Genomic DNA, 15,459 nt, shown 5'->3' on the forward strand with positions numbered 1-15,459 from the left:
GAGTCTCTGTATGCGACCAGCTCTGCTAATGTTTCGTGGATTTCTGCCCATCGTAGGCCTATGTATCCCCACCATGAGGAAATGGTGTTTCTGAAAGGTGGTCTTTCTTTGGTGGTCTCCTCTGCCCATCGGCCTGTCCTGAAGATAAAAGAGTGGCCGACTATCCATGCTGATTGGAGAGCGGTCCTCCCTTCGCCTGGTGTTTCTGTATGAAGGAGGAGGAGAAAGAAACATGAGGGTGGCCGGCTATATTAGCTGTGGTCTGATGTATCTTTTGTAACAATCTGACTTCCAACCCCCTATGTTTTGGGTCTTTGCGTGTAATAGAGGTTGGTGATACATACCGGGCAGTTTACTGCCTCGTCAATGCAACAAATGTTGATAGTTCTTTTGGCCCCAGTTTTAGATTGTTGGATTTCTATGCTGACGCTCTCCTGTCTGACCCTGACCTCCATGACGCCCAGACCGTTAGTGGCCTTGGTGCTGGAAGCAATGAGCTCTCCCACATGGGAAGCTCCGAAGTATGCCAGGAAAAAGGCTGTTTTGAGCAATAAGATCTCGTATGGATTCCAGCATATGGCTTCCAGCTGGTTTGTAATTTGTACCAGTTTGTTGAAATCCAGGGGGCGGCGTGTGTCCACCTGGCGGCCCTCTATTCTACCCCACCCTTTCAATGAGTAAGAATTGAAAGCGCTTTGGGTGGGGTCTGAATCACCCCATATTTTTGAGAAATATGAGATTGCAACTACGTGTCTTTTAGCCCAATCTCTCTTAAAGCCCTGGTCATGCGCCCATTTTAGGAATATTTCTATGTCTATAATCGTTATTAACTCTACTTGGTTTACGCCTGTGGCTTTAAATACTGTTTGTAAGCACTTACTGTATTGCGCTGCGGTGGTGCTTGCCAGTGCTTTCCCTGCCATCTCTGTGAGGAAGCCTAGGGAGTTGTTGGCACCTGTCTTTGAGGTGTCTGGTTCTTGTTGGACATCCCGGTCTTGGCTCTCTGGCACTGGCGTTGATGCCGTTATTTTGTTGGCACCCGTTATTGAGGTGCCTGTCTCTTGTTGGGCATCCTGGCCTGGGCTCTCTGACGCTGGCGTTGATGCCGTTATTTTTTGTTTTCCCATTATTTCCCAGCATTCCGCCGGTATTGACGTCATCTGTTCCCGGGTGTGCGGCGCTAGCTCCCAGAATCTTGGCCACTGAAAGCGAGATAAAGCATCTGCAATGTTATTATCTGCCCCAGCGATGTGTTTTGCTTTGACCACACTGTTTTTTTGTAGTGTGACTGCTTTAATGGCTCGTAGGACTTTTAGCACTAAAGAGCATTTGGTAGACCTTCTGTTTATGGAGCCTACTACTGCCATGTTGTCGCACCAGACCAAAATTTCTGTGTTAGCTAGCTGCCTGCCCCAGATATGTAATGTTAGACAGATGGGATATATTTCTAGGAGGGTGATGATTTTAGTCCACCCTGCCTGTTGCCATGAGTGGGGCCAGTGTCCTGCCACCCACTCTGTGTCTAGTATAGCTCCAAACCCCTTGCTCCCGGCTGCATCGGTGAAAAGGACCCTTTTTGTCCATGTGTTCAAAGGCGTTCGCCAAAGTGAGGTCCCGTTGAAATCTTTGAGGAAATTCCCCCAAATTTCTAGATCTTGTTTCACCTCTGCGCCTAGTCGAATGTGTTGGTGGGGTTTGATGTGTGATTTGATTTTTAGTTCCAGGCTTCTGGAAAATACCCTCCCTTGAGGGATTATTCTAGCAGCGAAGTTGAGACTGCCTGCTAATGATTGAATTTCCTTGAATGTGCTCTTGTCTTTTGTTGTCGGGATCTTGCATAGTCCCTGTACAGAGTCAATTTCAATGCCCAGGAAAATGATGTTGGTGGCTGGTTTGGTCGTTTTTTCCCTTGCTAGAGGTATGCACCACTGTGCGGCCATTCCTTCTAATTTCGCCAAGGCGCCGTTGCACTCCTCAGAATTTGCTGGGCCCATTACCATGAAATCATTGAGGTAGTGTACTACTTTGATCCCTGGTCTCTGTTTTTGGAAAGCCCATTGAAAGAAGGAGCTGAATTGGTCGAATAGGGCGCAGGATACTGCGAACCCCATGGGGAGGCATCTGTCTACATGGAATTTGTTGTTAAAAGTGAAACCTAACCATTGCTGGGAATCTGGATGGACTGGCAATAATCTGAAAGCGGATTCAATGTCTAGTTTGGCCATCAGGGCGTTCCTGCCACATTCCTGTATGAGGCTTACGGCCTCCTGGAAATGTGTGTAGGATACTGCGGATTCGGTGTGTGGAATGCCGTCGTTCAGTGATTGGCCTTTGGGATAGGATAGGTGGTGAATTAGTCTCATTTTTCCGGGTTCTTTTTTGGGGACCAGTCCTAGTGGTGATATTATGTAATCTTTGAGGGGCATGCGGTCCCAGGGTCCTGCAATACTGCCTAAAAGCAGTTCCTTCTTGATTTTGTTCTCCACGATTTGGGGGTTGTCCCTGGCCAACTTTAAGTTCAATGGGATGTTCTGTGACCCTGTGCCCTGAAATGGGATGATAAAGCCCTTGGAAAAACCCCGCCAGATTGCCTCGCTGGTTTCCCTGTCTGGGTAATTCAAGAGTGCTTCTCTAAAATTGGTTGGGTTGATGGGAGTTATGCCTGGTGCCAGGCCTGGGGTTGAAAGGGCGTGGTTGGCGCTAATCTTTTGAGTTTTTGGCTGGCAGTCTGGTGCAGTTTCTTGCTGTATGATCACCGTTGCAGTTTGTGCAAGCATGTTTGTACCAGCATTCCTTACCCCAGGTACACTGGTTTTTCCCAAAATTCTTGCATGGAATGTTGGCTTTTGTACTGTGGTTGTTGTTTTGCCTGTGGGTATTAGACTTAGCCGCGCATGGCTGGTTCTTCCGAAAAGGCTGTTCCCCCTTTTTATGTTTCTCATTATCGTTATTACTGGGACCTTGTGTATTTTTGTTATTTTTGGAGGAGTTCTGTGAGGCCTCTTCCTCCGCTGGGGGCTCAGCATTTAACATGCACAAGTCATTTTGGACCTTGTCCCATTCTATGGCCGGCCTCTCTGACATACTTCTCCTAAATCTGATGTCGTATGCTAGCCAGGTCTTCCCTTTCTGAGCGACTTTCACTTCTCTTATTTTATCCATGTAAGCTCAAATTTTTCTGCCGTCATGGGGAAATTTCTCCTCGTATATTGTTGCCAAGATGGCGAAAGCCTGAAGCCAATTGTCCCAGTTCTGTTCTAGCTGGGCGTTTCTGGCTATGTCTTTCTCTTCTATCTTTTTGGGATCCCTAAAAGCATCTTTCCCTTTGCGTTGGGCTTCAATTAATGAAAAGATTTCTATGAACTCTTGTCAGGCTGTTCACCCTCACCACCCTTCTCCTCACCTGTGGCTTCCTCTTGTTTGTCCTTGGAGTGCTTGGAGGATCTTCGGGGAGTTCTGGTATCTTCCTTTGTAGACTTGTCTCTGGACCTCCTGTCATGCAAGTAGGGTCTGGCTCCCTCGGAGGCCACCACGACAGGAAGTGGGACCTGTCTTGGGGGGCCCCGAGGAGCCAAGGCCCCGCGACAGGGAAAAGACCGATGGACGGTAAAAAACCCTGTGTAGTCTTCCTAAGATTGTATTGAATATGAGACTCTCCAATAGCGGATGTGGTAGTCAGTGATCCGGAGTGAACCCAGGAAACTGTGGATCAAGTAAGTTTGTTCTGTCCACCAAAATGAAGATGGCTTGAGGAAAAGAAGGCAGGATCTGATCCGTGGAGACTTGGCCGGATACAAGGTAAGCAGCAATGAGAAGCGATGTGGGAGGAAAGAGAAGAGGGATAGAGCCCGGAACGGGGAAACGGTCCGAGCAGAGAGGGAAAGGTAGGAAAAGAGGGAGAAGCAGTTAAAGTCCCTACTTACCAGAAATGGTTGGATCCACGAAAGGCACAGGGAGGAACACATAGATACGCGAGGATGGCCGCGGACCGCTAGTACGCATGGCAAGATGCCGAAAGCAAAGGAAAAGACTGAGAAGGCGTAACGGACAAGTGCCATGAAAGGACTAAGGAAGTAGGGAAAAGCAAAGTTAAACGGAGCTAAAGGCAAGCGGGCAAGGAGTAAACACTGCAGGGGGCACTGAAAGAGCTAAAACAGAGTATTAGCTGAGCTCTGGTATCACAGGGAAAAATAACACAGATAGAACGCGCCGGGAGGTGGGCGGGGCTTGCTTAAATAACAAAGGCAGCCATGTTGGATGGGGACTGGACTGCTAACTGAAGGTTCTCCGCGGTGAAAACTTCCACTTCTGCCATAGCTTCCAGGGATGGATCCTGACAACTCTTTGGCCCAGATGGCTTCTTTGATTGTGGTGTCAATATTCCATGCTAGGCATCTTTTATATCTATACAGTATTTCAGTCTGAAAGGATTTCATTTTTAAATCTAATTGGGCATTACAGATCCTTGCTATGTCTGTTGGGTTTCTGTTGCTTTGCCCAGTTTGTCCCACTGCATCTGTACTGGGGGTTGCCCATGCTTTTAAAGCACCTGTTGAGTCTGCCGTGGTTGCCGTTGGTGCAACTGTGATGGCAGCTGTTGGTGTTGCTGGCACACGGGGCAGTAATGTGGCTGGTGCTGCTATTGTTTGGATTGTTGCTGGTGCGGCGGGGTCACCAATATGGTAGGTTCTAGGAGTATGCTGTGGGTTGTGGGCCCCTGTTTGGGGCAATTGTTACTCCATCATTTCCCGCAATAACTGTTGCATTTCTGACATATTCTCGCTCAATTTCGCCAGTTATTTGTTACCTTTTCTAGGGCCATCTGTCACTTTCTGTCTCTTTGATGGAGTTGTGACGTCATCTTGACTGGGTGGTATGGGAGTCCCTTCCCTTGGTAGGCCGTACATATTTTCCCTGGCCCAGGGCCAACCATAGTGTTCCGCTGCCTCGATGGCTGCCAGAAGGTGGGGTGATTTTGGCTTCTGTGCTGGTGTGCTGGGTTCCTGTGATTTCCGTTTGGGACCCATGTTTCTCTTTCAGCCTGTTTTGAATAAAAGAAAGACATTTTTGAAAAGGCTGTGTTTGGCCCTGTAGAGTTTGAAACCGTGTCAGAAGTCTATGTACAGATGTCGAAATAAGCTTTCTGGTTGCTGCGCAAATGCCCCGGCTATCATGCACAATATTTGTGGGTTCGTTGTGGGCTTGAGAATGTTGTTACCCGTGCTAGGTAACTGACTAATCTTGGCCCAAAAAATTAATCTGGTTTAGTTCAAAGAAACTATCATGCAGTGGATTTTGGGAGTAGAATTATTTCTTGTGCCCAGATTCGCTTTCTCTTGTTAGCTGTAACTATTTGCGTGTGCCCGTTGTTGTCATGGGCTTTAAGAATGCCCCCGTTGCTGTATGAGGGACAAAATTGTATGCATGCAGTCAAAAAAGGGGCCGTTGTTGCCTTAAAAAATGCCCCCAGGTGCTGTATGAGGTAGAAGTATATGCCCGCTATCAAAAACGGGACCTGTTTCAGAATTCGTCATGCATTGAATATAATGTTCCCCAGCACCGGGTTTCCCCGCGGCCTCTGTGTTTCTAATTTGCAATTGCACTCTGGAAATAGACCCGCAGCGCGTGCTCTGAGTCCGCCGGGGAAGCGGCTGCCTGTGGATGTTTACTTTGTTTGCTTGCAGTTAGAAAAAGTGTTTCTGTTGCGCGCTCGGAGCCCGGCGAGACGGCTTACCTTGTAATTGACAACTTTCTTGAAGGCACCGCCTATGCCGGGCTGCATTGCAGGCTCTTCGTTCGAGCTGGTAGGTGGAACTCCCGCTTCTTTGTTTGTTCAGTGTCCGCCGCTCGTCTCCCGGCCGTGCAAAGGTTCATGAACAGTACAATGTTCACAGTGAAATAAAGACGCTGCGAATGCAGCGAATTTCAAAGTTTGCTAAAGAAGCAAAGGTTTGGAAGGCACTGAGTAAACAGTGCACCTCCTGTGTGTTTGGGTCCCTGTTCAGGGTCCACAATCTGTTTGTGTTTTCTCTGAGCATGCCGCTCTGTATTTATAAGACTCAGGGGAGCCTGGGTCTTATAAATACTATGTATAGTAGTGGGGGCTGTTATGTTCCAGCCCCCGGCCGGATAGCCGACTATCTGACCCCCTGGGGGGCAGGTCTTTGGACCTGATCCCTGCCTGCCTGTTGGTTTCCTTAGGTGATTAGCACCTTGCTGCATGAAGGAAGGCTGAGGTGATTGCTCACACCTCACCCTTCCTTAGTATTATGTTGTGCAGACTGCGTGTCTCTCCGGCTTGGGGGAAGGAGAGGAGCAGGAAGCGAGAGAGGTTGGGCTGCCCCTCTCCAGGCCTGCTGATGGTAACAGCAGTTACCCTGTCTCGCTTTGGGCGGCCCAGCAGCATTGCCCAGAAGTATGAGTGACTAAGTGTCCCAATACTCATCAAAAACCACCGGAAACCACACAAGAATACATTAATTCATTCATTTCTTTTAATGCATTATCTTAAATGAAATGTGTGCCCTACTGTACATATTTTCTGCAATGAATTGTCTAAAGAAACCATGATTTGTACTTTATAAGTGCCCTCATAATGCCGGTGGTAATGGTGAAAAAGTGGTTCTTCAAATACAGCCTGCTTTACAAGAGGTATATATGGCATGTGGGTTTCTCTAGGAAACTGCCAAGTTATAAGATAGCTAAAAAAAACAGGAAATTGTTACCTCCACCTTTTAGTTGGAGGTTAACATTGATACATTGATAACTGCACCTCAACTTCTTAAATTGTTTCTCATATATGTGCTGGGGTGTGCAGGGGGATCCCCTAGAGAGTGGGATAAAGTGGGCATCTCAGAGGCACATCTTCGCACCCCTTTCCAATGACGTGCAGAGAAGGGTCATTATTGACCCTACTTTGCAACGCAATACATGGAACAGTAATGGCATGTTCCGCTACTGTATCTAATTTCCATCCCCCAAACAGGCATGGAAATTGATTAATTTATGGGTACGAAAATTAACATGTGGATTTTCATACACTGCAACTGAGTTTAAAACCCTAGCAACAGTAAACAAAATACTGCGAGGACCACGAAGATTTACACATGCAGCAGCAGTAAATCGCAACCCAGGGAGGCATGCTGTCCATTCAGGAGTCACAGAATGTGGGATAAATCTTCCCCTCCTATTCTCCCTCTTTCCCCAAGCCGCCATGTCTGTCTGCCATCCATGCCCTGCCTTGCCACCTGTCAACTCCTTTGCACTCCCCCCTCTGTTCCCACTTCCTCTTTCCCCATCTTCCTCACAACTCCTGCATTTACTTATCCATCCCCCAGCGTTGTTCTTTGATTCCCAGCAACATGCACAGGTGTTAGAAATAGACAAGGGACCTGCGTCCATTTCCTACTTTGGTCAACGGTCACCTCATTTCATAGGTTCTTTAAAGGAAAATGGACATGCACGATACACATGTTGCGCATTTCATTTAAAAACAAAGCGATTAGAACCTCGTAGCAAGCACCGGGAGTCTAATTGCACTAAGGTCCTTCCAGGCGGGCTGTATCATCTTGTATGCCTGCCACTCCCTGTAAAGTCTTCCCTAAGCTCAGGCCTGTAGCTCAGCATGTCAGGTGATTACCAGGCAGGATAGCCCGCCTGGAATAGCATCACGCAGTCAATACTGCTTGTCAAAACGGTATTTAGTAATTATGTTGCTGGTAAATAACATTGTTGTATAATATTTTCTCTAACTATCCAGCAGGCTCTCCACATATTCTCGTTTGTTAATAACATCATACCAGTCCTAGAATATGCTGGTACCGCTGCTTAGTAGAAGAAACTGAATATTGTTAGTCCCAGTGATATTTATTCCACTGCTAAAATGGCATAGAACCGAAGTATTGTGAGAGAGCCTGTGAGCGAGCAAGGCAGTGAGTGACTTTTCTTGTGACATTTGTGGGTATGAATGAACATACGAAAGAAAACTCATGAATAGAGAACAAAGAGAGCAAGAACCTCAGCCTTCATGTATGAAGGAGAAACAATCATGTATTCAGTCATTATCAATGTAGATCATGGTGTTGGCGCTCCTTATCTGACGGCAAAACACAGACTCCGGAAGTCTGTGATAATACTAAAGTATGTGAAAACAAGTCTAGCCTGTAGATAGAAGAACTCCATACAAGCATATGTAGGCAAGCATGAGGACACCTGCCCTTCACTGATCAAAAAGAAATCACACGTTGCCGGGCAAACCATGGGCCATATGAGGGAAACAAAGGTGGATGGGCAAATGGAAATTGAATGCAATGTGCCCATTGCTGGAGGCCTGGAAAAAACGATGGTTGCCTGGAACAAAGTGCAGCGTTGGGGAAACACCAATGTTGGGCTTGCCAAAGGAGTTTTCCCTTTTCCACTAAAGTATTTATTCTCCCTGCTGTCATTACTGTAAGAGTGTGATGAGAAACCAGGAAATGTATGTAGCTGACCCTGTTGCTAAATAAGAAGATACTGTGGATAAAGAGTTGAAAGGCCTCTTTGGGAGAAGAGTCAGGCTTGTGCCCACACATCCTTCATCCTGTCTCATGTGCATAATGAATGTCCATTGACAGCGATAGAAAATGGGGGACATGCAGCACTGCCATTCTTGTGAATGTAGCATTCCACGTTGTGTTATTTAACTGTTTAAGCAACACACTCTGACCGCCATTTCATACTGATGTAAGATGTATTTTCTCTTGTTATTCTTCTTCACCTCTGCATGTTTGGGTCACAGAAACTAAACACGTTGCAACCCACGGAGCTGGCAGCCTACCTGTTGCGATCAGGCTACATTAACGTCACTGCATGGACAATTCTCCTCAGTCACTACACAGATGTCAGTAACACAGGAACAGTGCTCGATATCCTGAACAATACCCTGGTAAGTAGGATTTGAAATAAGGATTATACATCATAATGCAAAACAAAGCTGAGCATTTAAAGGCTCAATTTGAAGGTGTGCAGAATATATAAATCATGTGTAAATGGTTTAAGCATAATTGATACCTCACATCGCACCGGAACATTTTGAAGTATTCATAAAGTGAAGTGGGGCACAGATCGAAATGTATGATTACACCAGTCCCATTGTGATGCTTGCGGAGATGCTGTGGGTTCTCGTGGAACCTGTTTGCTTTTAGCACCTGCTCAAAGCAGACATATTTCATGAGCACCCATGTGAAGGACACTCACCATGCACGTACCTGGTAGGAAGCATTTACCATTCGTTTTGGAAATGTGTGTTAATCCACATGAAAACTCAGATCAGACCAGATATTCGGGTTACCTTTGCACTCTTCCAAAACGAATCAAAGTTGCACAGAGAGGACTCCATGCACAAACGTGTTCTTATATTTAATACCCTCTGTGGAATGTATGTTTCATAGCAAAAGGACCTCCTTCTTGTTTGAACATTAGGAAGAACACTATTGGGCCTTGCTATAATCTCCTCCAACAATTCAATGGAATGAAACATTTCATGAATGTAACTAGTTCCAGCCAGTTCAGAATAATCTGATTGCTTGCTAGTTGTGACACCTGAACTAGTCAATATGCTATAATTGGCTAGTACACGCTGTACAAGTGAGACACTGCTACACTGTTTTCACCAGCCATAGATAACTTTACCAAGCATTGCTCTGTTTTGTTTCATTATGTGCATAAAGGCTTACAATTACATCTTACACATATCAACATTACACAAAAATACAATGAAAAAATATTAATACAATAAAATAAGCACAAGTCTCATAAGAAACATATAAAAGATACAAATACAACTCATCGAGTGTACACATAAAATAATTCAGAAAGTACTTGCAACATTATTTCTTCAATACACTCTATGGCTGCAATGATGAGAGACATTTCAGATCCAGTCATGATTCTATTCCAAAGGTGCACAGGATTTAAAAAATATTGATTCGATATAAATCTATTTAAATACTTAAACCGCAATTGCAGAGTAGATGTACAGCGTGTCAATAAGGGTTCCATTGTTTCTAACCGATCACCAACTTTACAAAATCTACAGCATCTCAGAGATTGATCCAAGCCCCTACGGGCACCCTCCACTTGCATGGTTTTTAAGAGATTAAACCTTATTCGTAGGATTTTGGATCTCAATTTTGGGCACAGGAACCTCCTAATATAAGGCTCTGTTGCATATAATCTTTTTCCCCTGATAGAATCCCATTGAAGAGCCTATAATTGGTGATACATCCCTTGTATTGCACCAGTCAACCTCCCGTAAAGCCTTTACTATCAGTTGTGGTGAATCGGTCAAGGAGTTAGCAAATCGATCACATTGAGCAAATATGACATTGCATCTTTCACGTCAATCATCCAAACACAGGGTCTATCGGCAAGATGTTCAATTTACTAAGAACTGAATGTTCCGGCGGAAGCATTATCTTATGTGCCTGTATAGAATAATCCACCTGCCACCTTGTGTTTCATCTGCAAAAGACTCATCAGTGACCTTCAATATGATTATAATTTAATATTGGGGTACTGTATTACATGGCATGCGGTAGCGGGCATGTAGTTATGGTTAAGTTGCTAAACGCATAGGAACACCACCTTTGCAAACAAAGTTTATGGCCCGCTCTGAATTTCTTTGGCAAGTCTGGTGAGGTTTTGTCATGGGCGGGGACAAAGTTGTAGGGGGGTCCCAACATTTTTTCATAGACATAATGGGAAAAAACCTTGCTCACCAGCCCAAAAATTTGGTCCCGAAAGCGTGCTTTTGTAAATTTGGTGTAAATCCATCCAGCAGTTTTCTTTAAAATGAGCTAAACATAAGTACAAAAAATGTGTGATATCTGGCTCTGCTCCGTGGACCCATTCCCCTGTTGGGTCCGCAGACAGTCACCTGATTGGCCAATCGGGCGACGTGAAGTCTGCGGACATCGGGCACGCCCGCTGATTGGATGGAGAAAAAAGTGAAATGCGATTGAGAATGAGAATGAGATCGCTCCACTGGGCCCTCAGATCTTAATGGTTGCAGTTCTCTGGCAGTATGACAGACTTCATTTAAGTCCCAAGCAGCTGTGGCCAGAAGCAACCATAGTAACGGACTGGGGAGTTCACCTGAATGCGCTGACGGTGAGCCCATTGTGGTCCCTGGAGGAGACAACAGTCTTATAAAACTGTTGGAGCTGAGGCCAATCAGACTGTTCCTCCATGTTCCAGGCCAATTCCTCCATAAAGGGGAAGACTGTCCTGATCATGACAGGAAACACAGAGGCCATGCACTACACCAGCAAGAGACGGTTAAGGGTCACTCCCCCTATGCAGAGAGGCGATGAAGGTATGTTCTTGGCGTTATGGAACAAAACTCCCTATCTGCAATTCACCTCTCCTGGGAGGAGAATACAATGGCAGATGCCCTGAGCAGTCAGGGCTCGGTCTACCACCAGTGGGAGCTGTGCAAGGAACTCCTTCTAGAGAGCGTCGCCCTCTGGTGATCTCCCCAAGAGGAACTGTTTGCATCCAGTGTGAACAGGAAATACAAACTTTTGCTGAGAGAAGCTTGGAAGCTTTGGGCGGGGGGGTGGGAGAATTGGTGGTGGACTGGAATTTCTAGCTCCTGTAGGCATTCCAGCAGATTCCTGTCATTCCTCAAGTGATCAGGAGGTTGAAGACCATTATGAAGCAGTTATCTCACAGGTGGGTAGAAGCAAATACCATTTTTCACATAAGTATCTACACAACTCCCAGCACAACCCCCTTGTCCAGCTCCATTCCTTCAACTGCTACAGACAGAAACCTAGAATACAGTTCCTCAGAAAACATTCCTCAACAAGGTTCCACCTTCCACATTCCAAGACATTTCACAACACATCTCCTTTCCGTAACACATGCTTTTCACTGCTGCAACCCAATTCATGTTCTACACCTGCCCCCTCACACTTTCACAGCAATGTTCATCACATCCTACACCTGGACAGGTTCTGAATATAGCAAATCACCTTTCATTCTCACCTCACCCTTCTTAATCCTCACCCAGTCAAAACACAGAACCACCTCACTCTTCCGGCCCTTCTTCACATTTTCATTTATCACCCACTGCTCCTTTTTTTAATTCAGTTTGGTCTGTAACTCCTCCACCACTCAATCTGATTCCCTTGCCAGCCCCAGCCAGTGAGGCACCACTTTTGTATTAACCTTCCAACCTCTCATCAATTTAAAAGGACTAACTCCAGTAGTAGTATGCAGTGACATGTGCAAAGCATACGCATACATTCACTCCTTCACTGCCACCTTCCTGTCCTTTCCACATATTGCCGCCATCCGGATAGCCTCGATGATACACCTATTTGACCTTTCTATCATGCCATTACTCTCCAGGTGATATAATGCTGTCCTCTTGTGCCGTATACTACATCTCTTCAAATATTGCTGGAAATAACCACAAGTGAATTGTGTCCCATTATTTGTGATAATACTACATGGAACTCATTTCCTCGCAAAAATCTCATGCATACACTCAACCACAGTTTCTCCACTGGTCTCCCTCACAACATTATACTCAATACAAAAAACCCACAAGTACAATAATTAATACTTTTCCTCACCCACTTCCCATGTCCACAGGGCCTAGAACATCCATAGGCAAATCATCCCATACCTTCTCTGGTATATCAACATTTACCATGGGTTGAGCACAGGCTAACTCACCCTTTGCCACTTTTCCACACTCCCCACATTACGTCACCCATCTCTCAACATCTCAATCAAATCCTGGCCACCAATATTCACTCTTTCCCACTTTTCCACACTCCCCACATTCAGCGAGCTTTCTCTCAACATCTCAATCAAATCCTGCCCAGCAATATTCACTCTTTAAAACTGCTTTAGTTCTCGTTACACCTAAATATCCCTCATGTGCAAAATCAACACATTTTATTTGGACAGATCGAGGAACCACAATACGTTCCCAATGATACAACAATCCACCCACAGAACTCAATAATTCATCACGGATCTCCCAAAAAGACCTTTCATCCTGAGCTAGTCTCCACTTAACAGGCCACTCTGAATTCACATAGCCCATTACCCGCAGTAATACTTCATCCTTGTTCATAGCTTCCATCCACTCCTCCTTCCCCAAAATACCATAATGGTGAGATCTCTACAACACTTTCTTCCTCTCCCTGGATCTCTGATCTTCCAATGGTCAGCTAGCTCATTTTCACGACCAGAAATAACTTCCATGCTAAGCTGGTGACTTGGCATTCTGGTATCCCAACTAGCAACATGACTTGATACCTTGCTCAAACATTTTGATTCAAAAATACTTTGTACAGGTTTGCTGTCAGTCAGTATAACAACTTTCAGGCCCCCATATACAATTCCAAAATTTCTCCACCGCCCTAGGGCCTCTTTCTCCAATACAGAATAATTTATTTCTGGACCATTCAACACCCTGGAGGCATGTGCCACAATTTCTTCACTTCCATCCCCATTTAACTGGAATGAAACCACTGCTATACCAATTTCACTTGCATCCACAGTGATCACACTCCTTCTCTGTGTGTCAAACCTTTTTGGTGCCTTAGCTAAGTCTATCTCCTCCTTTAGTCTACAAAAGCTCTTTCACACAAATAATTCAATATCAACTCCTCTCTTTGTTTAAGTAATTTTGTCTTCTCAGTCACTTTATCAGCAAAGTTCTGGATGAATTTTTGCTAAAACTCGATCATCCCTAAGAAAGATTGCAGCTCTCTTTTGGACTTTGTTACTTCTACCCTTTTTATCGCATCCACAATTTTGCTTTTTGCCCTCAACCCAAATGCTGAAACTTTGTGTCCGAGATACTCCACCCTTTTTTCCTGAACACACACTTTTCTCTCAATGTATTTATTTATTTATAACATTGGTGTAACTCCCAGACCCAAGGGTATCACAGTGTTTGGTACAGTAGGCAGAAATAAAAGGTACATTTGATGCAGGCATTAATTGTGTTAACAATCGCTTCAAGTATTAATCATAATTATCAAACAACCAAGTTTGTACAAGCTTTTTGAAGGCAGTGTAAGATTGTTAATTTCTGATGGAGGCAGGAAGAGAGTTCCAGGGAGCCGTACAACAAAAACTGATGCCACCGGCTCTTTTGTTCTTGAAACAAGAGGTGTCCAGCGAGATGCTAGAGCTGGATCGTAACGAGTGCACTGGGAGTTTTTGTGTAATATAGTTGTTGAGATAGAGAGTCGCCTCCTTTTGAATACATCAGTTGGCAATAGACAAAGTTTTAAAGTCGGCACAAGCTTTGATAGCGGTGTTGCTTAGATGTGGTCCAATCGTTTTAAGCTTAGGGTGGCAACAGTTTAAGTTTGGACAAATTGATTGCTGTGGTGCCTATTAGTAGAACATTGCAGTAGTCCAGTTTGGTAAGAATAAGTGCTTGTGCTACCGTGAGGCAACTGCTTGGTGAGAGGAATTGTCTGCTCAGGGAGATGAGCCTGGCTGTATAAGCAGTGGTTAATGATAGGGCATTAACATGCCTGGTTATGGTTAGAACTGCTTCCAGGTGGACCCCAAAGTTTTGACTTGTTTCAGGACTGGGATGGGTGTACCATCAATGCAGAAGGTGGCAAAGGCTGAATCTAGGTTTTTGAGCCAGTAGGGAGAGCCAACAATGAGAATCTCTGATTTATCCAAGCAAAGGTTATGAGTGGCCAACCAGTTTTGGATAGTGCTGTACACTATGTTGGTTGTGGCTGTGTCCCGGGCGTAGTCCGCAGTGATAGGGATGCCTATTTGGGTGTCATAGGCAAAGTTATTATAGATGATCCCCAGTAAATCAAATAGATCGAATAAAGGCTTAGTGTATGTATTGTAGAGTATGGGTGATAGGCAGGGGCCTTGCAGGACACCTAGTAGAGGAGGGATGGGGCTGGCTGCTGCCTCACCAATTAATACTGCGACCACTGAGGAATGATTTGATCCATGAGGTAGCTTCAGGTGAGAAATGGAATGTTAGCTGAGATGTTGGCAGAGAATATCATGGTCAACTAGATCAAACACAGCCGAAAGATCTAGTAGGTGGAGGATGACTAGGTTTCCTGAGTCACGGATATTATCCATTTGGATTTTCAAGCCAAGCAGGGTGGTTTTTGTGATATGTTTTGGATGGAAACCAGACTGTCTTTTTATGAGTAGGCGATTTTTCCCAAGGAATGGTTGGGCTTGTGCGTAGACAGTATTTTGAGCAGGAAAAGGACTGTGGTAATAGGGCGGTAGTTAGTGGAGATGAACAAATTTAGTGAGTTCATTTTAGGAGTGGTGTGATCAGGCTGCTTTGATACAATGTCACACCCCTCTGTTCCAATATTCCTAGAAACCGCTCAGGATTACATCATGCTCCTCTTCATTTTCTCTGCATATTAACACATCATCCTGAAACAAGAATAC

General features: G+C 45.1%; 1 protein-coding gene across 1 annotated transcript in view; it reads left to right on the top strand.

The window, feature by feature from the left end:
- LOC138568695 (uncharacterized) overlaps positions 1-15,459 on the top strand; it is a 1,243,988-nt gene that overhangs the window by 246,748 nt on the left and 981,781 nt on the right. Inside the window, exon 62 of the mRNA XM_069646472.1 lies at positions 8,777-8,923. Within this exon, the coding sequence (XP_069502573.1) occupies positions 8,777-8,923 (147 nt within the window). The remainder of the gene's footprint in view (positions 1-8,776; positions 8,924-15,459) is intronic.

Source organism: Ambystoma mexicanum, chromosome 2q (assembly GCF_040938575.1).
Source record: "Ambystoma mexicanum isolate Mex_15411 chromosome 2q, UKY_AmexF1_1, whole genome shotgun sequence".
Lineage (NCBI taxonomy): Eukaryota > Metazoa > Chordata > Amphibia > Caudata > Ambystomatidae > Ambystoma > Ambystoma mexicanum.